The sequence below is a fragment of the Prunus mume genome, linkage group LG1 (assembly GCF_029339155.1).
Source record: "Prunus mume cultivar Tortuosa linkage group LG1, ASM2933915v1, whole genome shotgun sequence".
NCBI classification, from domain to species: domain Eukaryota; kingdom Viridiplantae; phylum Streptophyta; class Magnoliopsida; order Rosales; family Rosaceae; genus Prunus; species Prunus mume.
Window position 1 is genome coordinate 13110339 of NC_142698.1, and position 26491 is coordinate 13136829.

The 26491-nt window shown below is 38.2% G+C and overlaps 2 protein-coding genes across 2 annotated transcripts; both read right to left on the minus strand.

Annotated features, from left to right (window-relative positions):
- Positions 1-1123: 1123 nt before the first annotated feature.
- On the minus strand, positions 1124-4628 carry LOC103341092 (uncharacterized). The gene is made up of 2 exons (XM_089048461.1): positions 1850-4628; positions 1124-1698 (listed from the first exon to the last, which is right to left on the minus strand). The coding sequence occupies exons 1-2, from the start codon at positions 4560-4562 to the stop codon at positions 1280-1282; spliced, it is 3132 nt and encodes a 1043-aa protein (XP_088904587.1). The 5' UTR covers positions 4563-4628; the 3' UTR covers positions 1124-1279.
- An 8900-nt stretch (positions 4629-13528) lies between these two features.
- Positions 13529-17103, minus strand: LOC103341061 (uncharacterized). The gene is made up of 2 exons (XM_089043924.1): positions 14242-17103; positions 13529-14121 (listed from the first exon to the last, which is right to left on the minus strand). Exons 1-2 carry the CDS (start codon positions 16961-16963, stop codon positions 13676-13678), a joined length of 3168 nt encoding a protein of 1055 aa, XP_088900050.1. The 5' UTR covers positions 16964-17103; the 3' UTR covers positions 13529-13675.
- Positions 17104-26491: the final 9388 nt, after the last annotated feature.

Consider the following 26491-nt stretch of genomic DNA (forward strand, 5'->3'; position numbering starts at 1 on the left):
GATACAAATTGGGTAAAGGTCATTTGGGTGCACCTGGGACAAGAAAATGGGGGAAGTTGTACCAAAATCTGCAGGAGATCATGTAATTGTCCAAACTAAGAAACCATGTATATTTACAAGTTTCATGAGGGCCACTTGAATTATTATAGGGCAAGGTAAATAAAGTATGGTGCTTGGAAGCTAGACAGGCCATGAGGCATGCCATTACAGAGGCTGGAGGAGAATCTCCACCAAGAGCGGGTGTGACTCAAATCAACACCAAAACCCAAGAAAAAGAATCTTAAGAAAAGAATATGGTGGGAAAGAAATTTAAAGATAAAAAAAAGGGCCTTATATTTCGGCTTCTGTCATCCATGGATGAGACATCCACATTTCATACTTATAAGATTTGGAAACTCAATTTGATTCAATTGTAGGCACCAGGGAGCGTTTCCTTGTATGATTGCTTCAAAGCCTTCAATGGCTCCCATAAGTACAAGAATTTATTTCGACCCAAAAAAAAAGAGAGTACAAGAATTGATGTGAAATGTGTCACGTCTGTTATATCTGCATCTAATTTTGAATTCTTGTATAAGTTATTATATGACTTTCACACAGATTATATTTCTACTGGGATCTGGCTCATCTCTGGAACCATACAGAACACAGACAATTTGTTGAAATCTCCCAACCATTTATTGTACTCAGTTCAGAGTTCAGACAGAAGAAAATAGAACACATTCTAAACCATTCTTTTAATGCTTATTTCAGAGTTCAGTTTCAGACCAAAGATAAGAGTACCTAGGAATTCTTGCAAGCTTAGTGGAAGTAAAACAGGTTTTGTATAAGTTGGACAGAACTGGACCTCTTGGTTGGCTCCTGAGGCCCAATGGGCCAATTCTTCTAACATGTTGCCATGGTGATTTCACTGAAGTAGCATTGCTGCTATTTGCAGAGGCTAAAGTCACTGCCAAAGACTTGACGCCCCATTCTAAATCCCTGGACTGGTAAGAGCAAGCACAACACAAGAACCGGCTGCTAATTGTTGGATATGTAGTTGTATGGATGTAACTATGGTAGGATGAAATATGTTTCAAGGTGTATATGAAGACGCTATCTTTCAGACTTTATTTGCCCTCGCTACTTTGTTGGCTCATGAGGCCCAATGACATCTTCATTTAATTTGCAGTTGAATAAGCCAAGACAAAGAAACCGAGGCATAAAAACAGAATAACACATCCTTACATAATGTCGCACGCATTGAGATTAAATAACAAACTTAGCCCTATCTTGCATATTGCTAGCTTCTTCTTCTTCTCAAATTGAGATACGAGTCTCTAGTATCCTTCATTTTGTTGACAACAACATCCATATGCATCCGCTCAGCTGGTAATATTGCAGAGCATGAGAGTCCTATCTGCATCACTGAAACCAAACACTCCTCCAATCTTGTTTCAAGGGTAGGGCTGTCATCTTGGTAGCCTATGTCATTTTTGTATCTTTCGTCATCACCATCTGCATAATCTCTTTCAATGAGCAATGAATGGTCAACTATGTCCATGGCATGGTCAGGCATTGCCATGGCTGTGAATTGGTGAATGGTCATACCATCTCCAAAAATGCCATCTGTAGGTCTTTTTCCTGTGAACATTTCTAGCAACAGTATTCCAAAGCTATAAATATCTCCGAGGATGGAAACTTGGCCTCCCATGCCATACTCTGTCATTCATCAATACATGCATTAGATCTTCTTTATAAGGCGATCATCTTTTTTATTTTTTTTATTTTATTTTATTGGAAGTGACTTAAGATAGCTTCGTCGTAGCAACTTATTAGGAAGAGAGAAAGAGAGAATGATATAAACTCATACCTGGAGGAATGTACCCTATGGAACCCTTCAGCCCAGCTGACAAGGTTAGACTTTGGGAGGAATTATCTGATGCTTCCAAGAGCAGCCTTGCTAAACCAAAGTCGCCAACATGGGCAACCATATCTTCACCAAGAAGAACATTGCTTGGCTTTAGATCACAATGAACAATGGTCTTTTCACAATGGTAGTGGAGATATTCTAAAGCAGAAGCAACGTCAATCGCAATATTGAGTCTTTGGGTAAGGCTTAATCTCTTACTTTGATATTGTTCATCATCTTTAGGATGCAGCCATGAGTCTAGACTTCCATTTTCCATGAACTCGAAAACTAGACTTTTGAAGTCATTACCCTGATTATCAATGCTTGAGCATGCAGTTATGATCTTGAGAAGATTACGATGCCTTATACTTTTTAAAGCTTTGCATTCATCAATGAAACTCTTGAAAGCTCCTGGTTGTTGAAGGTTTAATACCTTAACAGCAACTACTCTCTCATCACTAGGAAGTACTCCTTTGTAAACAGAACCAAAACTTCCCGAACCAATCAGTTTCTCGACTGAGAACCCGTCAGTTGATTGAACGAGTTCTAAGTAAGATAAATCTGATTTCCAACCTTGATAAGAATGTGAAGTTGCAAGGGAACCTCTCGACTTCTTGACCTTTGAACGAACAAGAATGAAGCATGACAGAGCAATTATGAAGGCAAGTGCACAAGCTACAGGGATGACTACCTTTAGGGCAAGTAGTCGTTGAGGTGAATGGGACTTTTTGATGGAGCATGCATGTAGACGTAATTTTGGGAGGCCACCACAGAGCCTATTGTTTCCAATAATTGAGAGACCACTTGCATTTGAAAAGATCCCTTCTTTAGGCAATTCACCCTCAAAATCATTATAAGAAAGATTGAGATAGTGAAGAAACGGAAACTTGCCCAGAAATTCTGGAATCTGCCCCGATAAGTTGTTGCGTGACATATCTATTTCTTCCAAACTTGTTAAACTTTTAAGAGATTGAGGAACTGTTCCTTCAAAATTATTTCGTTCCAAGTGCAGCCACCGCAACATAATACAACTGCCAAGAGTTGTGGGGATTTCACCGGATAACTTATTTCCCGAGACATCTAGCACTACAAGATTTACCAAATCACTCACTTGAAATGGTAATGGACCAGTCAAAAAATTGTTAAACAGTCTCAAATAAAGTGAAAGGGATGAAATGCCGACAAGCTCTCTGGGTATGGTGCCTGTCAGATTGTTATTAGAAAGTTCAAGTACGAGTAGACTTTGGCAGTTTCCAAGACTTTGAGGTATACTTCCCTCAAACCTGTTGTTGAACATGAAGAGCTTTGTCAATGAAGTCAAGTTACCTAGGGAAGAAGGTATCGGTCCAGAAAATTTATTACTATTCAAATTCAGTTCCTCTAACTTTTGAAGCTTTCCAATTCCATTAGGGATTGTACCACTAAAATTGTTCTGTTCCACCCCCAAAAGACTCAAGTTTTCGAGTTTTCCGATGTCATCAGGTATTCTTCCGTGTATCAAATTTCTGCCCAAATAAAGATATTTTAGTTGGCTAGAAAGGTTGGTTATAGATCTTGGCAACTCTCCTTGGAATAGATTAGTGTGAAGACCCAAGACCTCTAGGCTAGTACAATTAGCCAGGAAGCTGAGAAAATTCAAGTTGCCACTCTCACTTGTCAGCCAATTTCTACCAAAGGTCATCCAAACTAAGCTTTGCAAGCTGCCAAGATTTTCAGCAGGGAGTGTCCCAGTGAGACCATTTTCACTAAAATCAAGCTTCCAGAGTCTGGAAGAATTTGACAATGATGCAGGAATAGTTCCTGTGAATTTGTTGGCACCACCGTAAAATTCTCCGAGATTAGGAAGATTAATGCCGAGATTTGGTGGTAGCTCTCCATGTAGCTGATTTACAGCAACACTGAAAAGGTATATTGAAGAAATGTTATAGATTGAAGAAGGGACCTTACCAGACAGATTATTTCCCGGCAGTGAGATATTCTGCAAGGCTGTTAGACCCCTGAGCTCATTTGGTATGCTTCCATGAAAATTGTTTAGGCCAAGATAAAGGTCATGCAAAGAAGAGAAGTTTCCTATCCAACCTGGGATTGCTCCGGTGAGATTGTTAGCAGCAACGGATAGATAATTTAAATTCAACAATGAACTTAACTGGTTCGGAATGGACCCTATAAGCTCATTGAAAGTTACATCAAGCTCCCGTAGCTGTGTACAGTGAGATATATTAGTTGGAATCTTCCCGCCGAAAGAATTTCGAGACAGGGTGAGATATTGCAGGCTTCTCAGACGACCCATTTCTTGAGGAATTTCACCATGAAAACTATTGCTGTCTAGGTTGATTCTAGTAAGATGAGTAAGATTTCCAATAGAAGGTGGTAAGGAGCCTACCAGTTTTTGAGAACTCAGGTTCAAAATTACGAGTCTTTTATTGGAACATGCAACGCCAACCCAACTGCAGAAATGAATGGAATCATTCCATGAGCTCATGAGATGGAGAGGATCTTGAGTGATTCTTTTCTTCAAGTCCAGCAGCGCCAGCCGATCAGTTTCATTTCCAAAAGTAATACCACTGGGTAGAGTTGCAGAATTCGAAGGTGTGCTCATGCATAAACGAATGAGCCCATGAAGGAATGTAAACAAAATCAGCCTGCCACCATGAGTAGTGCGTGAATGCTCCATCCCTTTTTTTTTCACACAGATCAAATCAGAAACCAAGTTTGGTTTTACACGAATGCATAAGAAAGAAGAAACCCCCGCTCCGTATATGGGAAATAAATATAAAAATAAGGAACCAAATTAAAGTCAAGCTTTCACCGTGTCTATCAGGGCCCATCGATATGAATGGGAGAAATTGATGACAGTGATTTGGTTGATGAATGCACGTTTACAAGAAATTGATGACACCGTGTCTCTGTTACTTAATTATTTTGGATTCTGCTCTATCTGGTGATGTTATCATTTGGTTGTCTCTTCTTTGTGTCGCATCTGGACCTGCAAGTATTTACTTTTGGCCAAGACAGACTGCAACTCCCTTGAAAAGGCTATAATGAGGGCTTAAAGTGAAGAGGTTATTTGAGGAGGTCAAATCTCACCATCAACAAATGTAAAGAAATCATGGGACTTAAATATTTTAAATGTTTTGATGGTCGGATCGGTCTCCTCAAATAACCTCTTCACTTTAACTCCTCATTGTAGAAGCTCCCAAACTATCCGAAATTTTGAATCAATTAACTTTTGGTTTTGTAACTGGATTTCTTGGTTGGCCCAAAAGCCCAATGGGCCAATTCAGCTATTAGCTTGCTCTCATTTTTGCCAAACTAGCTTGCAGATGCTACGGTGTACTATGGTGTATTGGATCAATCAAGTAGAACACGATAAATTAAGTTGCAGTTGAGTAAGCCAGGACCAAGAAGCCCAGGCATAAACAGAATAAAACATCCTTACACTACATGGATAACATCCTTATTCGAATAGTTTCTTGCAAATTGATGAGGTTAACGATTGAGATCGGATAACAAACTTTGCCATATCTTGCATAATGCTAGCTCCTTTTTCTTCTTCCTCTAAAATTGAGATATGAGTCTCTAGTTGCCTTCATTTTGTTCACAACAACATTCATTTGCATTTGCTCTGATGGCGATAATGCAGAGCATGAGAGTCCTATATGAATTTGTGAGAGTCCGTTTTCTTAAATGTTGATTTAAAAAATTAAAAAAATAAATGTTATTATAAATACTCAAGTAATTATCTTGGTAAGAAGGAAATGTATATTTATAATTATTTTACGTTTACAATACCATTTCAATAGTTATATGAATATTATTTCAATATATATATATGTGTGTGTGTGTTTTTTCAAATAAAAAGGGTTTGTTTAAACTATATGTCTATTCATTATTCCTTGGGATGTCATTAGATGGTTATTGGGTGCTTTATATACATATATGTTAATAGCATGGATTAAGAGTTTAGATGTGGCATCCTTACATTGTTTTTTTTTGGAGAGAGAGATTGTTCTATCCCTGCATTACCATGCATTTGGACAGCTTATGCTTACAATTTGGTAACTAGGCTTTATCTTAGCTTGAGGTGGAGTTTACAATTTCAATAGGTGTCACAGCCCTTATAAAGAAATCTCCTGGCATTGACACATAGCAGTTTATATAAAAGAGTGGCAACCAAGTTATCTATTTGTATGGATAAGATAATGGCCTTTGTTATTATCCTCTCCATTGTTAAACGCCATCTCACCACCTATAAATAGGAGTGTTAATGAAAGGAAGAGATATCATGCAATGTGTGTGTGTGAGAGAGAGAGAGAGAGAGAGAGAGAGAGAGAGAGAGAGAGAGAGAGAGAGAGAGAGAGAGAGAGAGAGAGAGAGAGAGAGAGATTTCTTAGTGGCCTTATGCGTGATATTATAATTTGATGGATGTTCTTGATATTGGGTGTTTGCGTGTTGTTAATTATTTAATTAATGTTGGCATGATTATAATTTATATGTACATTGGTGATATTTTAAATGATTACTTTGGTTTTATGAGATATGTGAAAAGAAGAACTAAATCATGTCATGGAAATTATTTGGAGTTCTTGGGTTGGGAAAATAATAGTGGAAAACAAGGTAATGAGAATGATCTTTTGTGTAGTTGAGTCTAACTCTTAGTAGGTACAGGATCTCAGGGATCTCACAGTGCACATGATTTTTATTGGATTCTACTCTATCTGGTGATGTTATCATTGGGTTATTAGATCTTGACTTTGATCTCTTTGTTGTCTCTTCTCTATGTCGCATCTAGTCTTTCGCTTTCTATCTGCCCACCTTATCACTGTGGTCCTACAAGTATTGACTTTTGGCCAAGACAGACCGCAACTCCATAAATATATGAAATTTTGAATCAATTAGGGCTTGTTTGATATTCAACTTGAATCCAACTTTTTAAACTCAAAAACAGAATTTGAGTCCAAAACAAAGAAAACCTGTTTGATAGCCCTATTTTTAAAAACTTGAACTCAAGAACAACTAAAAATCACCCAAATTATTAAAAACAAAAAATATGTTTTTTCAATTTTTTTTTAACAACCTACAAGTTCTCAAATTTTTAAGATTTGAAAACAGTTTTGAAGTTGCATACCAAACAACTTTTTGAATCTTAAACATAAATTTAGGGTAATGATTTTCACACTTCAATTTTATCCACTTACACTCCATTTAAAAAAGGAGTGTAAGTGGATAAAATTGGAGTGAGAAAATCACCACTTTAAATTTTAGAACTCCTTATTTTTAAGAAAATTCAAAGTTTTTGAGTTCCCTATTTGAATAGGATACCAAATGTCTCCTTAACTTTTGGTTTTGTGTCTAGACCTCTTGGTTGGCTCAAAAGCCCAATGGACCAATTCTGCTCTTATTTTTGCCATGGTGATTTATTTTCACCAAACTAGCCTTGCAGAGACTACGAAGAAATGGTAGAAACTCATACCTGAGGAATGTAACAGATGGAACCCTTTAGCCCAGCAGAAATGGTTTGACTTTGCGAGGAACTATCTGATGCTTCCAAGAGGAACCTTGCTAAACCAAAGTCACCAACATGGGCTACCATATCTTCACCAAGAGGAACCTTGCTAAACCAAAGTCACCAACATGGGCTACCATATCTTCACCAAGAAGAACATTGCTTGGCTTTTGTTTCACAACAGTGGTGGAGATAATCTAATGCAGAAGCAATTAACTATACGATGAGACCAATTAATATCTATAAAGTATAAATTAATGCAACTAGCTAGAAGGGGTTTTTTTTTAGAAAAAGAAAAAAATAGTATAGCCGTGCGGCTAGACTCGGGGATTTCTTTTTAATAACAAACGAAACGCCGCCCGGCTATACTACGGTTTTTACTAAAAAATAGTTTAGCCGGGCGGCTATACTATTTTTGACAGGTAGCGAAATGGCCACTAGGCGCCAGCGGCTGGCCGATTTTGCTTATAGTATAGCCGCATGGCTATACGATTTTGGACACATGCCGAAATGGGTGCTAGGTGCTATGCACCATACGGTCATCTTTTGCTTTTTATAAATAGTATAGCCGACTGGCTATACCCAAATATTTTTAATAATAAAAATAGTACAGCCGGGCGGCGATACTAAGGTTTTTAATTATAAAAAAATGTATAGCCGCTCGGCTCGACTAGTTTTGACACGTGGCGAAATGGGCGATAGGACCCAAACGGTTCCCTTTTTTAAATAAATAGTACCGCCGTCCGGCTATACTCTGTGTTTTTTTTAAAAAAAGTATAGCCGTCCGGCTCTACAATTTTGACACGTGGAGCAGAGGCAGTGTAATGACGCAAATGCCCCCTTTTCTCCGTTATATTTTCTAAGCCGAACAGTTCATCTGAACGCTTCCCTTTTGCCCCTCCCCTTCGGATCCTCCTGTTTCGTTCGCAGAGACGCAGCGTCCCTTTCGAACCAGCCTGGTTGGGGGACAGCCATGGAAGATCTGGCTTCGCTGTTGAGGATGCATCTGGGGCCGTTGATTTCCGTTTGGGGGGTTGTGCTGCGAATCGGACCGCCCTTTTGGTCTTCGTCTTATCGATTTTCCTCTCAGATGTTGCGTTCGAGTGTTGCCTTTCCCGCTGCGCTTCATCCTTCTCATCGCACGGGTTTAGCTCAAAAGGATTTCTAGGTTTCGTAAAAGAAGGTTGGTTTTAACGTTCTTTTGGTTTTCTAGTTTGGTTTATTCATTTGTCATGTTGAAAAACTCAATTAAGGGTCGAGATTTCTAGTTTTCGAAATTCTTCCCTTTTTACTTTCACCAAAAAGATCAGATTGAAACTATGATGCCTCATTCAATTAAGGGTCGAGATTTCTAAGTTTCTCTAAACTTGGCTTTCCGAAACAGAGAATATGATTATATGTCAAATATTACATTGTCTTTTTTCAAAATTATTGGCAAGAGATGTAGCCAGAATGAACAACTATAATTCTAAGAGCCATTTACTTAATCTAAAATGGCAAGAAAGAGTCCTAAAACCCCAGCAGAGGAATGAGCTTAGTCAAGTATCTGCATCTATTTCACGTCTATATAGGCAAGTTGCGAGCTTTAAGGCTACATTTATGTTCCCTTCCTTTACAGTCAACGTGTTCTTAGTCTTAATTTTGTATGTTTTGCTATTTTAAATTGCACCTGTTGGCACTTTTTGAAAAACTTATATACTTATTGGGACAGAGAGAGAGTGAGAGAATAAAGGTAGGAAACCACTATGAATTAGAGATTAAATCAAGTTCCAAAAGAAATTGATTATAATGTAGTAGTTTCCTGTTAGAAACCAATTTCTGCAAACTAAAAAATACGTAATTCCCCTAGAAGTTCCCACCAGACAAGAATACAAGTATCATGCCCTGTTAATTTGGCCAGGGATAATGCTATTTTCTGGTACCTGGTTACATGATTGCTGCCGAGGGAGCCCATTATGGTCAATAATAGGTTTATACTAACTTCAGTTTTTCCGCTCCTCATCAGCTCTCAGTGACACATATCCATGATCAACCATCGTGTGAGTGAAGAAGGAACATGAAAAACTTAGCATTTATTAAGCAACCCAAAAATCAGTATATATGTCAGGCAATGCGAGTGACAAATAGGGCGCATAACAACTTAGTTGGAGCAAATGTTGACACAGAGATAGTTTGCTCCAAACAACAAAGTATTGGCTGGTTTACAAAAGCTTTATATGGAGATTTGTAACTGTGGCAGATCCCTGGCCTTTTCAACTACTTATAAGATTTCTTCATATAAAGCCCTTTGTTTAATATCTGTTTCTATTGAGGTCCCTTAGTTTTTGGTGGGTGTTGGCGTGTAAGTGTGTTTTCTTCCCGTTATTGACACTGAATCCATTTTTCTGGGAGGCCATAACCGTATAAAGTAGGTATAAATTTGGTCAAAATGCTTCTGTAGAGGACCGTTGTGTATGACATGTATACTTATCTTTGAGAGGTCTGTCATTGGAATGCATAATTGTATCCGAAAGCTTCCCGTGATGAACTTTAGGTCAAACTCATAAAGACAGAAGATTTAAATTCGTAAAGAAGGGGTAGTGTTCAAGCTATATCCCAGGTTATTATTTCAAATCTTTGCTCTGTCATGTTTTAAAGGTTTAAATTGTTTGTTAGGGTTTCTCAATGTGGGTGCTTGATTTCCGAATTTTAATTCTTCTCTCTTTCTAAGTTTGAAACCTACCTTCATTATCTGGTTGGAGTTGTTGAGACAACAAAAACCAGATTTTAGATTCAGTTGGGATTGTGGGGAGATAAGAATGGGAGATCTTTTTTGGCTGGCTCTTTGTTAGTTGGGAAGTTTTTTTTCCTCTTCTTTTCTTAATGCTGCTTAATTGCTGTTTTGCTTTAGCAAAGTGTTGAGTTTGTTCGCATTAATTTGATCTTTCTGTTAATAGAGCATAGGAATTAGCTAACGGCACCATATGAAAATGGGTTTAATTTTCTTTGGGTTTATAGTGGACAAGTTGATTATTTAAAAGGGTTTTTCTTCAAGAACAAACAGATAGTGTAATTTAAGAGAAACAAAAGGAAACTAATATGACAGAGGGAAACTTTTATTTAGAAATTGACTTAAGTTATGTATGAGATGGATGATTTTTATCTCTTTAAAATAAAATTGTAGTCATGGACCATTTGAATTGATTAAAGAAAGACAAAAAAGGCATTGGTTTGAAAATACTACATGCAAAACATACCTGGGTATAACAACAACACACAACTTGGTTGAGGTCATCTGGGACCGTTGTCAGAGTAAAGGCTTTAGACTATTAGACAATAAAACTTGCTCGCCTTATGGTTTAAATAATTTGAGGAGGTCTAATTCTGTTGGATAACGACTTGCAAAGTCTCAGCATTGACCAACATTGTGAATGTTTCGTAAATCCTTGAGCAGTAACCTAGGGGAGTCTAGATTGTCTAAAAAAACCTCCTTAGGGTCTGTTGCTTTGTTCAAATATATAATATATTTCCATTGTTTCTAGCAAATGCTACTTGCTTTGGTGTACATCTTTATTGTTTTTAGCTGTGGATAGATCTAGAATGCTTTTGTATCAATTCTTTGTTTATGTTCTGTAGAATAACATCATATGCTGGCTTTGCTAACATTGCAAATTATTTTTGGAAGTTTTATATTATACATAATTATTAGGGGTTATTGACTGAAATGGTCCCCCAACTTTCGCTCCAGTCTCATTTTGGTCCACCAGCTAAAATTTTCATTTCAACCTTCCTTCAACTCTACATTTAGTATCAAACTGGTTCTATCGTCAAAATCTGTCAATTTTATTGTTAAATTGAGGGGTAAAACTGTCCATATACAACTACCAAACTATCCTGACTCATTCCCCATCTCACGACTCCATCCCACATCTTAGCCTCCCCCATCTCACGACTCCATCCCCCATCTCAGCCTCCCTCATCCTCAACCCAGCCCCCCTTCCCCAACACCCTCGATCTCTCCAATAAAGTAGCAACTTCAAGCCCAGAGGAGCCTCGCAAATCAAGCCAACTTGATTCAAATATAAGTCATACCCAACAAAAACAACCCCATATCAGATTTGGGTTGGTGTATAGAGAGAGAGAGAGAGAGACCACCATTCATAAGTTTTCATTTTTGTAGCTTTTGGGTGGTAATTTTCGTGGATTTGGATTGTAGAGAGGGTAGGAAGTTTGGTGGTGATAGACGAGGATCATAAATTTTGGGGTGGGAGAGAGGGTGCGGGTTACGGTGAAAGCGATTGGGAGGGGTTGGGTGATGGTGGGTGGAGGCTGAGAGGGGGATGCTGTAGGGTTGGAGATGGGGGTGAGGGGAGGTCGCGAGGTTGGAGTGAAGAGGTGGGGTTTTCTACCGTTCCTGGGTTTGTTTGTTTTTGGGTTATTTTTTTAATTATTTGTTATTTATTTTTGTATTTATCTGATTTTAATTTTTTAAATTAATTTAAAGAGGAAAAATTATTACTTTTTAAGTTATTGTCAGCCTAAAAAAGCCATGTTGGTGGTAAGATTCAATGTTTTCAATTTTAAAATTAGCTACAAATTCCTATAATAGTTTTCTTTAATGTTTAATTATTCTATTAATATTTGAATTCATATGGACAATTTTATCCCTCAATTTAACGGCAACATTAATAGACTTTAACGGTGGGATTGTTTTGATACCAAATGAAGAGTTAATGGAACATTGAAATGAAAATTTTAGTTTGTGGACCAAAATGATACTAGAGCTAAAAGTGAGAGACAATTTCGGTCAATAATTCTAACTATTGACTAAAATATTGAGTTTATATGTAATTTGATGAGAATGGAGGCATTTGATTAACATGCAACATTTAGCCGCACGGCTATACTATTTTTGACATGGGGGAGCGGGCGCTAGGACATAGGCTGGTGGTCTCTCTTTTTATTATATCTAGTATAGCCGCTCGTCTATACTCGGGGGTTTTTGAAAAAATTAAAAAGCGTATAGCCGAGCGGCTATGCTACTGTTTTTACATGTGGCAAAGCGGGCGCTAGGCTCCAGTCGGGTTCTCAGGTCTTTTTTTAGTAAATAAGTATAGCCACGGCCTATACTCGGATTTCTTTATAATAAAAATGCTCTCGGCTATACTACAGTTTTTATTATTAAAAAATAGTGTAGCCTCCAGGGCGGTCATGTTTGTTTGTTTTTTTAAAAAAATAAATGGTATAGCCGCTCGGCTGTAATCAGTGGTGTTTTTTTTTGTGGCTAAGTTGTAGCAATAGTCCATGGACTAAGGCAAACTTTACTTTTTGTCCCTGATATTGTTAAATTGTTACGGTCGTACTTTAATTATGCCTCCATTTTCAGAAATCATAATTTCCGTCATCTCAGTCAACTTTTCGGTTAAACATGATGACATGACAATGACAAGTCCTACTTGGCATAGGCAAAAATAGTCTTTGTGCTGATACTCAATGTTCAGCTATGATTGAAACTTTTATAGTCCAATGTAAATTTGTGTTCATGGTTGTAAAATGATAATAGGGTCATGAAATCTACTCCCTTAATAATGTCTATGTATACATCTTACTTTTTAGCAGTCACAATATACCAAGCCAAGCCTAGGAGCATGGTTTCATAGTGGCACCAATGGAAAAAAGGACGAAGAAAGAAAAAAAGAGAAGGTATAAACAGAATAAAACATCCTTCCTTCCCATGCTCTGTATATAAAATGCTGAATTCAACCACAGATTGATATATTACAATATGCTAGGTTTCAGATTGAGATTAGGAAACAAACTTCGCCCTATCTGGCATATTTCTAGCTTCGTCTTCTAGATTTATTTAAGGCCCAGCCATAAACAGAAGAAAACATACTTCCCCTGTTTAGCTATATCTTCTGTTCAAAAATATACATTCTTTGTAATTGATTTCCATCTCTCTATACGTGCCTTTGTACTGTCGTTAATGTTTTGAGGTTCTTGATTTTTATGGATAAGCGGATCAATAAGCCTGATGTCTTTTTTACTACTTTATTATACGATTTTCAAGGATTTTGCCATATCTCTCTCAATACTATATACATTGAGAGCAACAGCACAAAAATGAAGAAGCAAAATAAGCAGCACTGTGAATATATACAAACAAAACGAAGAATCCCATGCATAAACAGAATAAAACATCATTACATAATGTCATACACATGGATACATATAATATCCTTATCCGAATAGATGCGGCCACAGACTTGAGATCAGATAACTTAGCCCTATCTTGCATACTGCTAGCTTTTTCCTCTTCTGCTCCCTCTAAAATTGAGATGTGAGTCTCTAGTTGCCTTCATTTTGTTCACAACAACATCCATTTGCATCCGCTCAGATGGTGATATTGCAGAGCATGAGAGTCCTATCTGCATCACCGAAACCAAACACTCCTCCAATCTTGTTGGAAGGATAGGGCTGTCATCCTGACAGCGTGTAATTGATCTTGCTTCTATGTCATTGTTGTATCTTTCATCATCATCATCTGCATAATCTCTTTCAATGAGCAATGAATGGTCAACTATGTCCATGGCATGGTCAGGCATTGCATTGGCTGCAAATTCGTGAATGCTTAGACCATCTCTGAACATGTCATCTGTAGGTCTTTTTCCTGTGAACATTTCTAGTAACAATATTCCAAAGCTATAAATATCTCCGAGAATGGAAACTTGGCCTCCCATGCCATACTCTGTCATTCATTACATGCCATAAGATGTCACAGTCAAAACATCTTTAGACCTTACATATTATTTATGATTATGCTGATACATGAAGGAAATGAAAAAAGGAGAGTGATAGAAACTTGTACCTGGAGGAATGTAGCCTATAGAACCCTTTAACCCAACTGACATGGTTTGACTTTGGGAGGAATTCTCAGATGCTTCCAAGAGGAACCTTGCTAAACCGAAGTCACCAACATGGGCTACCATATCTTCATCAAGAAGAACATTGGTTGGCTTTAGATCACAATGAACGATAATGGTGGTTTCACAATTGTGGTGGAGATAATCTATTGCAGAAGCAACGTCAATTGCAATATTGAGTCTTTGGATAAAGCTCAATCTCTTACTTTGAGATTGCTCATCATCTCTTGGATGCAGCCATGAGTCTAGACTTCCGTTTTCCATGAACTCGAAAACTAGACTCTTGAAGTCATTACCCTGATTATCAATACTTGAGCATGCAGTTATGATTTTGAGAAGATTCCGGTGCCGTATACTTCTTAAAGCTTTGCATTCATCAATGAAACTCTTGGAAGCTCCTCGTTGTTGAAGGTTGAATACCTTGATAGCAACTACCCTCCCATCAGTAGGAAGTACTCCTTTGTAAACAGAACCAAAACTTCCTGAACCAATCAGATTGTCCATAGAGAAACCGCCAGTTGATTGAACGAGTTCTAAGTAAGAGATAGATTTCCAACCCTTATAAGAATGTGAAGCTACAGGTCCACCTCTTGACTTTTTCACCTTTGAGCGAGCCACAATGAAGCATGACAGAGCAATTATGAAGGCAAGTGCACAAGCAATAGGGATGACTACCTTTGGGGCAAGTAGTCGTTGAGATGAATGGGACTTTTTGATGGAGCAGGCATGTAGACGTAATTTTGGGAGGCCACCACAAAGCTTATTGTTTCCAATAACTGAGAGACCACTTGTATTTGAAAAGATCCCTTCTTTAGGCAATTCACCCTCAAAATCATTATAAGAAAGATTGAGATAGTGAAGAAACGGAAACTTGCCCAGAAATTCAGGAATCTGCCCTGATAAGTTGTTGCGTGAAATATCTATTTCTTCCAGGCTTCTTAAATTTTTAAGGGATTGAGGAATTGTTCCTTCAAATTCATTGACTTCCAAATGCAAGTGCACCAACATAATACAACTGCCAAGGGTTGTGGGGATTTCACTTGATAACTTATTTCCTGATACATCCAGCTCCACAAGATTTATCAAATCACCCACTTCAGATGGTAACGAACCAGTCAAAGAATTTTCGGAAATGTCCAAAGAAATTGTAAGAGATGAAACCCCGAAAAGCTCTCCAGGTATGGCGCCAGTTATGTTGTTATGAGAAAGGTCGAGCTCGAGCAGACTTTGGCAGCTACCAAAACTTGGAGGTATATTTCCCTCAAACCTATTATCGTTCATGTAGAGGTGTGTCAAGGAAGTCAAGTTGCCTAAGGAGGATGGTATCGGCCCAGAAAATTTGTTATCATTCACATACAATTCCTGTAACTTTTGAAGCTTCCCAACTACATCAGGGACACTTGCACTCAAATCATTATTTTCCACTCCTAAGAGGGTCAAGTTTACGAGATTTCCAATTTCTTGAGGGATTCTCCCGTGTATCAAATTTGTCCCCAAATAAAGATATTGTAGTTGGCCAGAAAAGTTGCCTACGGATCCTGGCAACTGTCCTTCAAATAGATTAGTTTCAAGACTCAAGAGCTCTAGGCTAGTACAATTAGCCAAAGAGTTGAGAAATTTGAAGTCGCCAGTTTTCTCATTTCTGAGTCTATTGCTACCAAAGGACATCTCAACTAAGTTTCGCAAGCTGCCAAGATTTTCAGCAGGGAGTGCCCCATGGAGACCATTTTGACTCAAATCAATCTTCCAGAGTCTGGAAGAATTTGACAATGATGCAGGAATAGTTCCAGTGAATTTGTTGTCACCACCATAAAATTCTTCGAGATTTGGTAGATTAATGCCAACATTTGGTGGTAGCTCTCCATGGAGCTGGTTGACAGCAACACTGAACATGTGCATTGAAGAAATATTATAGATTGAAGAAGGGACAATACCAGACAGATTATTCGACGCAAGTGCAAATGTCCCCAAGCTGGTCAGACGCCCGAGCTCACTGGGTATGCTTCCTTGAAAATTGTTTTGGCTAAGATAAAGCTCATGCAGAGAAGAAAAGTTTCCTATCCAACCTGGGATTGCTCCAGTGAGATTGTTAGAATCAAGGGATAGATAATTTAAATTCAACAATGAATTGAATTGGTTCGGAATGGAACCTATAAGCCCATTGAGAGTTAGACGGAGATCTTTTAGTTGTGTGCACTGAGATATATTAGTTGGTATTTTCCCACCGAAGGAATTTCCAGACAGGCTGAGATATTGCAGGCTTCGTAAACGACCCATTTCTTGAGGAATTTCACCACTAAAGCTATTGAAGGCCAGGCTGATTCTAGCAAGATGAGTAAGATTTCCAATAGAAGGTGGTAAAGAGCCTACTAGTTTTCGAGACTTGAGTTTCAAAATCTCGACTCTTTTGGTGGAAGGGTTGCACGTAACGCCAACCCAACTGCAGAAATGAACGGAATCATTCCATGAGCTCATGACATGAAGAGGATCTTGAGTGATTCTTTTCTTCAAGTCCAGCAGCACCATGCGATCAGTTTCGCGTCCAAAACTATTACCACTTGGTAGAGTTGAAGAATCCAGAGGTGTGGTCATGCTCATGCTCATGCTCATGCATAAAAGAATGAACAAAATTACCCTACCATGACTACTGCTGAGTGAATGCTTCATCCTGTTTTTAAATACAGAACAGAGCAGAGTGTGTGTTTTTTTGTTTTTCCTTTTGTTGTTAAAAAGTAATGGACATTTGAGAGGAATCTAATCTACATAATAATTCTAGAAAGCTTGGTGGAAGAAGAGGCTAAGTCGGACATGATATGGTTCTAGAATAATGCAGCCAAGTCGGTGATTAAGAAATCTCTAGAGAGAGCCACAATGTGTGTCTGATGAGAGTCCTATGTCGGTTGGACAAGTCGGCAACAAGTCTCTATGAGATGCATTTCATGTATGTAATTAAGCTAGTAAGCTAGCAATCTAGCAGGATAATATAAACTAATCCGTTCCTCCTAGAAAAACAATCCTGCTCTTGTCGAATTTTCAGGGTTATTCTAGTCATTCAACTAAGGTAGGGACATTTTTTTTTGAAATTGACTGTATATTGATGTGATTGAATAATGTTGCATTCAATCAAACCTCTCCGATTGCTATACGCATTGACACTGACAGAAACCCTTTCCAATTATTTCTAGGGAGTTTCACTAAAACACCTAAAATGGAGGTTGAAATTATAAAAAAACCCAACACCCAAAACACTTTATAAACACACCTAAAACCCATCATTACACACACTCAAAACCCATTTATAAACACACCCAAAAAGTTGACTTTGGGGTTGATTTTGGGTGTGTTTCTATGTTTAAATAGTGCTTGAGTTTTTTTATAAATACATGTCTAGGATTGGGTTTATTTATAAATTTGTATTATTTCTACCAGGCTATTATCAGAGCCAGAAACATTTCAACCAAATAGTAGTAGAATGAACAGAATTAGAGAATTTGAGATATGAGTCTCTAGCTGCCTTCATTTTATTCACAACAACATCCATTTGTATCCGCTCAGATGGTAATATTGCAGAGCATGAGAGTCCTATCTGCATTACCGAAACCAAACACTCCTCCAATCTTGTTGCAAGGACAGGGCTGCCATCGTGATAACAACTGGCCTTGCTTGTATGTCATTGTTGTATATTTCATCATCACCATCTGCATCATCTCTTACAATGAGCAATGAAGGATCAATTACGTCCATGGCATGGTCAGGCATTGCCATGGCTGCGAATTGGAGAATTTAGACCTTCTGTGAACATGTCATCTATAGGTCTTTTTCCTGTGAACATTTCTAGCAATAGTATTACATGCATCAGAATGTCACAGTCAAATAATCTTTAGATCTTAGATCTCATTTTTTAGTTTTATAAGGAAAAAAAAGGTGATTAACTTATTAGGAAGAGAATGGTCGAAACTCATACCTGGAGGAATGTAACCCATGGAACCCTTTAGCCCAGTTGAAATGGTTCGACTTTGGGAGGAACCTTGCTAAACCAAAGTCACCAACATGGGCTACCATATCTTCACCAAGAAGAACATTGCTTGGCTTTAGATCACAATGAACAATGATTGTTTCACAACGGTGGTGGAGATAATCTAATGCAGAAGCAACGTCAAAATGCATTGCACAGACGCACATGGCATTTGATTTTGGCAGTCTTAACCAGAAGTTACAGTTTTGATTCAGCCATTAACTATATGATGAGACTAATTAATATCTATAAAGTATAAACTAATGCAACTAGAAAGGACATTCTAAAATAAGAAGAACGTATAGCCGGGCGGCTAAACTCGGGGGTTTATTTAATAAAAAGAGTATCGCCGGGCGGCTATACTACGGTTCTAAAAAAATAGTATAGCCGCTCGGCTACACTATTTTTGACACGTGGCAAAATTGGCTCTAGCGGCAGGCCGGTCCTTTTTTAAATAAATTTTTGCGGCTATACCACTGTTTTTATTATTAAAGAATAGTATAGCCGCTTGTCTATACGTTTTTGACACATGGCGAAGCGCGAGCTAGCGTCAGTGGCCCTTTTTATTATAAATAGTATAGCCGGTCGGCTATACTCGGATTTTATAATAAAATAGTATAGCCGGGCGCCTGTACGACGGTATTTATTATACATAAATAGTATAGCCAGACTATTTTAGACACGTGGCGAAATGGACTCGGGCGCCAGACCAGTCTTTTTTTATTTTTATAAATAGTTTAGCCGAGAGGCTATAATCCGTTTTTTTTTTAATTTTATAAATTGTAATGACTCAAATGCCCCCTTTTCTCCGTTGTATTTTCCCAGCCGCACAGTAAAATGTGCAAACTGCCCTTCCCTTTTGGTCTTTGTCTGATACATTTTCCTCTCAGACGTTGTCTAGTGTTGCCGCTCCAGCTGCGCTTCATCCTTCTTCTCATCGCACGGGTTTAGCTCAAAGGAATTTCTAGGTTTCGTAAAAAAAAGGTTGGTTTTAACGTTCTTTTATTTTTCTAGGTTGGTTTATTCATTTGTCATGTCGAAATTTGAGAAGTAAATCAGAAATTGAGTTTGCTTTGTTGTTACATGGAGAAGATCGAAGGAAAAAGAACTGGAGTAATAAATATAGGAACCCCCAGTCTGCCCATCAATCTGGTAATTGATGTCTGTGTGGCTGATTTTTTGTTATAGACTCCTCCATTTTTTATTTTTTATTTTGTGTGTAAGGTAACATGATAATAATATTGTAAATAATGGCTAGGAGAAGTCCAAGTCGGCGGGCTTGGAGAGAATGTTGAACAGTACTTGTATATGTTAAAGTCAGTCACGTCTCTCTTTATAAAGAATGCCTGAGTTGCGATACTTAGAATTGGACCCATGCATGAAGGAATGGAAACAAAATCCGTCTACCATGAGCAAATCAGAAACCAAAGTGCTTGTTTTTTCTTTCCTTTTGCTGTCAAAATAAGAAACCAAGTGTTTGTATATGAAAGAAGAAATCCCACTACAATGAATAATGCTAGTAATGCGAGGAGCCAAATTAGAGTCAAGCTTTCACCGTGTCTATCAAGTTGTGCTCGCGAGTCATGACTAACTTGCTGACTTGTTATTGTCACTAAGCATAGATGGCTGGCCCTGCAAGATATAATATGAATTGGAGAAATTGTTGGTTGTGATTGGATTGAATGCAATAATACTACAAGGAATCATGCATAGGCCCATCGATGCACCAATTTTCCAAGAGAAGTGGTTATTTGATCCTTCTCAATTTTCCAATTTTGTCCGGATTCATATATGTATTTGTAATTTTTATATAGGCACATCGATGCACTTTCAAACAAATATAGTGGACAAATACCAAAACATTCAAACAATTATGAAAGCGTGAAAAAAGAGAGGAAGAAATCATACCGGAGAAAGAAAAGCTCTAATACTAAAGTCAGTGGAAAAAAAAAAGTGGATGAATAAAAGTTTATAACAATTCTCCAAGTGGGTTTGGTAATTTTAGTGGATGAACAAAAATTTCAACACTTGGGAAAGCGATTTCCCTGTGACAAAATATCATGCCAATGACAGTTAGAAGAAAAAATCATCACGCCAGTGAATCTTGACGGATTAAAAAAAAAACAAAGATTGTCCCAAGCAAAGGTCGTATTAGAAACAGTTTGCCCACAAGAAGCTAAAGAAGAAGTGGTAAGGGTCGTACCAGGAGGAATGTAACCGATGGAACCCTTTAGCCCAGAAGAAATGGTTTGACTTTGGATAAGGCTCAATCTCTTACTTTGAGATTGATCATCGTCTCCAAACCACTACACTAGTAGGTCATTTGCTAACAGCACTTCATCTTTGTCATGGTGATTGTTACCCAAGCAGACTAGCAGCTGCAAGTTTAGGTTTACTCTATTATACTGGTTTGGAAAGTGCAAATCAAAAAAATGCATGCACAGACGCACTTGCCAATTTGATTTTGGCAGACTTCAAAGAACTAAATTGCACCAGCCAGGTAGAGAGACTGCACTTTTAACCAGAAGTTATAGCTTTGATTCAGTCATTAACTATATGATGAGACCAATTAATATCTATAAAGTATGTTGACGTGAGTTTCCTAATTAATCAAGGAATTAAGGGATTTACTTTCTTATTTTATATAGTTGACAAATCATTGTATAATTAGGAGATACTATCATAATTGATTACAATATATATTTTCTTGTAAACCACTGATGTAAATTCCTATATATACTTCCTTATGGAGAAGAATAAAACTTAGGGCATGTTTACGTATCAGTAACGGAGAAAGTAAGGAATCAGAGAATTTAGGAATCGAGGAACTACTGAATCGGTATGGGAAGAATCATTCTCATTAAGCTATTTACTAAACATATGGAATTAGCAAAGGAATGTGATTGATTCCCATTGTTATTGTTTACTAATTTACATGAATCATAATTCAAATTAATTTTAGAATTATGGTAAAGTGGTAAGGGTATTTTTGGAAGTTATTAAGGAAAACAGGAAGGGGAATCGTATCGACTACTACCCTCTAGTTGATTTGATACATAGTTTTGAGGAAATGTGATTACGGATTTTGAGGTGGGGCCCACTTATTTTTTCATTCCTTATTCCAAGTAAATGCTGGGGAAGTCATGAATGGAAATCATTCCCTTTCCTTGATACGTAAACATGCCCTTAACTTAAAATATTCAAACCATATTCATATTTTAGCATGGTATCAGAGCAATCGATCCTAGGTTGTCTCTAAACCCTTATCTCAAATTTCTCACATTCAAATCCAAAACCTTAAATCAAATTTCTCATATTTTTCCCCAAATCTAAATCCCTCAAATATAAGGTCCTCAAATCCCCTTCTCAAAATCCTTGTACACATACCCTCAAATCATATACACATACCTCTCAAATCCAATTCCTATGTCAAATTCATACATCAAATTCCTCCAATCAAAATTTCTCATATTCTCATATCACATCTTACTTCCACTGCGATGTCAAGAACCCCTATTATTCTCCCCTTTATTGTAGACTCACAGAAGCATGCGGTTAATCCTGCTGACCCGGCTACGGACTCGTGCTTCTATCACCACCACCAAAGGTTCTGCTTTTCGTACATTCTCTCAAAAATCCGTATGGATTATAGACTCGGGTGCTACGGATCACATGACATTTGATCCTAGCCAACTTATTAGTCGCAAATCATCCACTCCGTCGGTGGTGTCTAATGCTAATGGTACCCCCTCCTTTGTGGTTGGGGAGGGCTCTCTATCTCTCTCTACTTCCCTACATCTAAATTATGTATTGCTTGTTCCATCTTTAGACCATAACTTGTTGTCTGTTGCATAACTTACTACTACTTTGGGGTGTACTGTAACATTTTGGCCAAATCATTGTGTTTTTTAGGACATCCTCACAGGAAAGACGATTGAACCTGGCTCTGAGGCCATGTTAGTGTTTTAGGTGTTTTTAATTCAGAGATTGCAGAAGAAAACAAAGAGGGAAGGAGCAAGAAGAATTGACAAAATCTATCTGCTATACGTGTAGCAGAGAATGTTCATTTTCTATTCTCACTCTTACAACCTCACACACTTCGTGTGAGGAATATATCCGTCAGGCACAATAGTTGGATCCCTTACATCACAAGGTAATCTCAACCGTTCACTTAGGCAACCAATAGGAAGCTTACACTTGTCTTAAAAAAGAAATAAAACGAAGAACTAATTAAGCTAACTCTTAAGTCAGCAATTCCACAATGAGATGGAGAGGATTTTGAGTGATTCTTTTCTTCAAGTCCAGCAGCTCCAGCCGATCGGTTTCATTTCCAAAAGTATTGCTACTGGGTAGAGTTAAAGATTCCAGACATGTGCTCATGCATAAAAGAGTGAGCCCAAGAAGGAAGAAACCTTATCACACACAATTTTTAAAAATAAAAAATAAAAAAGCTTCACGGTGTGAGGTGGTGGAAAATTTTAGTGGTGGAAAATAACAAATGTCATGTACAGAGTGAAAAGAGGGCTTTTTATGTGCAACAAGCATCAAGGGTAAGGCCACTTTGGTGCATCTGGGACAAGAAAGATGGGGGACCGCTACCAAAATCTACAAGATCCATTTCATTGCCCAAACCCAGAATCCACTTGAATTATTCTAGACCTGCTTGGAACCTAGCTAGCTATGACATTACAATGGCTGGGGTATCTCCACCACAACCCCCAAAATATGGTTGGAAAGAAAATCAGATATAAACCTTATATTTGGGACCCTGTCATATTCATGGATGAGACATCCACAATATTTCACAAGTATAATTTGAAGTGGCAGCTCCATTGGATTCAATAGTAGCAGAGCACCAAGGAGCGGTCCATGTATGATTGCTTCAATGGCTCCCGATTAAGTACAAGAATTTGTGCTTGATGTATGAGTCATTATTAGGAAGAGAATGGTAGAAACTCATACCTGGAGGAATGTAACCTATGGAACCCTTTAGCCCAGCAGAAATGGTTCGACTTTGGCTACCATATCTTCACCAAGAAGAACATTGCTTGGCTTTAGATCACAATGAACAATGATTGTTTCACAACGGTGGTGGAGATAATCTAATGCAGAAGCAACGTCAAAATGCATATGCACAGACGCACATGGCATTTGATTTTGGCAGTCTTAACCAGAAGTTACAGTTTTGATTCAGCCATTAACTATATGATGAGACTAATTAATATCTATAAAGTATAAACTAATGCAACTAGAAGGGACATTATAAAATAAGAAGAACGTATAGCCGCGCGGCTAAACTCGGGGGTTTTTTTAAATAAAATAGTATCGCCGGGCGGCTATACTACGGTTCTTTAAAAAAAATAGTATAGCCGCTCGGCTACACTATTTTTGACACGTGGCAAAATTGGCTCTAGCGGTCAGTATAGCCGTCCGGCTATACTACTGTTTTTATTATTAAAGAATAGTATAGCCGCTTGTCTATACTTTTTTGACACATGGCGAAGGCGGCTGGCCCTTTTTTATTATAAATAGTATAGCCGGGCGCCAGTATAGCTGCGCGGCTAGACTATTTTAGACAGACTCTAGGCGCCAGACCAGTCTTTTTTTATTTTTATAAATAGTTTAGCCGAGAGGCTATAATCCGTTTTTTTTAATTTTATAAATTGTAATGACTCAAATGCCCCCTTTTCTCCGTTGTATTTTCCCAGCCGCACAGTAAAATGTGCAAACTGCCCTTCCCTTTTGGTCTTTGTCTGATACATTTTCCTCTCAGACGTTGTCTAGTGTTGCCGCTCCAGCTGCGCTTCATCCTTCTTCTCATCGCACGGGTTTAGCTCAAAGGAATTTCTAGGTTTCGTAAAAAAAAGGTTGGTTTTAACGTTCTTTTATTTTTCTAGGTTGGTTTATTCATTTGTCATGTCGAAAATTGAGAAGTAAATTAGAAAAAGAACTGGAGTAATCAATATAGGAACCCCCAGTCTGCTCATCAATCTGGTAATTGATGTCTGTGTGGCTGATTTTTTGTTATAGACTCCTCCATTTTTTATTTTTCATTTTGTGTGTAGAGTAACATGATAATAATATTGTAAATAATGGCTAGGAGAAGTCCAAGTCGGTGGGCTTGGAGAGAATGTTGAACAGTACTTGTATATGTTAAAGTCACTCACGTCTCTCTTTGTAAAGAATGCCTGAGCTGCGATACTTAGAATTGGACCCATGCATGAAGGAATGGAAACAAAATCCGTCTACCATGAGCAAATCAGAAACCAAAGTGCTTGTTTTTTCTTTCCTTTTGCTGTCAAAATAAGAAACCAAGTGTTCGTATATGAAAGAAGAAATCCCACTACAATGAATAATGCTAGTAATGCGAGGAGCCAAATTAGAGTCAAGCTTTCACCGTGTCTACACTCACTACTACGTTTCACTATTAGCGCGACGAAATATTGCGCGACGAAGAACAACTAGTCGCGCAAACATTACTTGCGCGACGAAAACAACTATTCGTCGCGCAATCCACTGAAAATTTGCGCCACCAAACTTTTTTGTCGCGCAAAATGTATATGCGCGACACAACAATTTTTCGTCGCGCAAACAGAGTTAAAAAAGCGGGGAATTTTTTAGCGCGAAACATTTGCGCGACGAAAATATCGTCGCCAAAGGCAACATTGCGCGACGAAGAAATTCTCCGTCGCTCAAAAAGGACAGTCCCCTCATTTAGCGCGACGGAAAGACGCGTTTCGTCGCGTAAGAGAACAAGAGATATTTTATTTTTGGCGCCAAAATGACCTGGGTGGGATATTTTCTTTGCGCGACGTAATTACATTTCGTCGCGTAAAGTTCAACGCTTACGCGACGAATATCTTGTTTTGCGCGACGGAATTTTATTTTTGCGCGACAATTTTGCGCGACGAACTTTTGCGCGACGGAAAATTCCAGCGTCGCGCAAAGTTAGATGTCGGCAGGTGGTTGTGCGACGAAAAAATGGGTTTGCGCGACGAATGATTTGGTTTTTGCGACGGGAGTTTGCGTGACGAATAAGTATGTTCGTCGCGCAAAGTCTTTCTTCTTCATATTAGAATTCTGCCATTGCAGAGGCAGAATGCAAAAACAAAGCATTCTGCCTCGCCTTTCTCTCAACCTCTCTGCCGCTGCTGGGATTTCAATACATTGATTGGGTAAGTATTTTTCGTCATTAGTTTAAAAGTATTAATTTAAGTTCGTACTAAGGTTTTTTAATTTGTTTTCGTTAGGGATATTTGTAATTAGCGATTGGTGGAGAACGATTGAGAAGGTATTTTATTTGTTTTATATATGTTTAAAATGTTCTTGTGAAGTTATATTTATATTATGTTGTGCGTAACGTAGTACAATCTGTTGTGATGTACGAAGTTAATTGAAATTAACTTCGTGCTTTTATTTTTATGTTTAGTAACACTTAGTTTCCCGTTCGAGATTAGTTGGATTTCGTGCATGGATGCGTAATGCATGACTGCGGTCCAATTAATTCTTGAATTGTCCCATTATTTGGACAGTTTGGTAATGCATAGTGTTGTCACGTAATCTATGGCTACAGGATTAGGTTTCGATTGTGGATATTTCGTTGTCATCTCGGTACGTTCTTCGAGTGGTACATAGGTATTTATACCTATGGCCACCTCAAGAACTATGCGAGATGTTGTAAATTCATCCACGTCGAAATCTAATCTCATGTAGTCGTAGGTTACGTGGCAGGAGTATGCATTCCCGAATGGGATAGGACCCTTACCGGAGGCATAAGGTGACATTATAACTTCGTATGAAGTTGTTGTGATTGTTGTGTTGTGATTCTGGTTTCAGGAATTATGGACAGAAAGTGGATACAAAACCCGAACAGATGCGCAGACGAATACTTGGATGGAATCGAGGATTTTATTGAGTTTGCACGTAGACACAACCCGGGTGCAACTAGAATCCGTTGTCCTTGTAGGAGGTGCAACAACACGTTATGGGAGACAATTGAAAATGTTGGATTTCATTTAGTAAGGAATGGAATGATTGAGACATATAGCATTTGGAACCTTCACGGGGAACAATTAGAGCATGCTTCGTCTTCAAATGCCACAAGAGTGGACAATGTTCAACCTATTGTGGATGCTAATGATCAAGTCATGGATATTATACAGGATGTTTTTCCATTTGCA

Coding starts and splice junctions, on each gene's coding strand:
- LOC103341092 (XM_089048461.1), bottom strand. CDS start 4,562: ATGGAGCATTCACGCACTACTCATGGTGGCAGGCTGATTTTGTTTACA. Junction 1,699..1,849: donor CATAGGGTACATTCCTCCAG/GTATGAGTTTAT, acceptor GATGAATGACAG/AGTATGGCATGGGAGGCCAA.
- LOC103341061 (XM_089043924.1), bottom strand. CDS start 16,963: ATGAAGCATTCACTCAGCAGTAGTCATGGTAGGGTAATTTTGTTCATT. Junction 14,122..14,241: donor TATAGGCTACATTCCTCCAG/GTACAAGTTTCT, acceptor AATGAATGACAG/AGTATGGCATGGGAGGCCAA.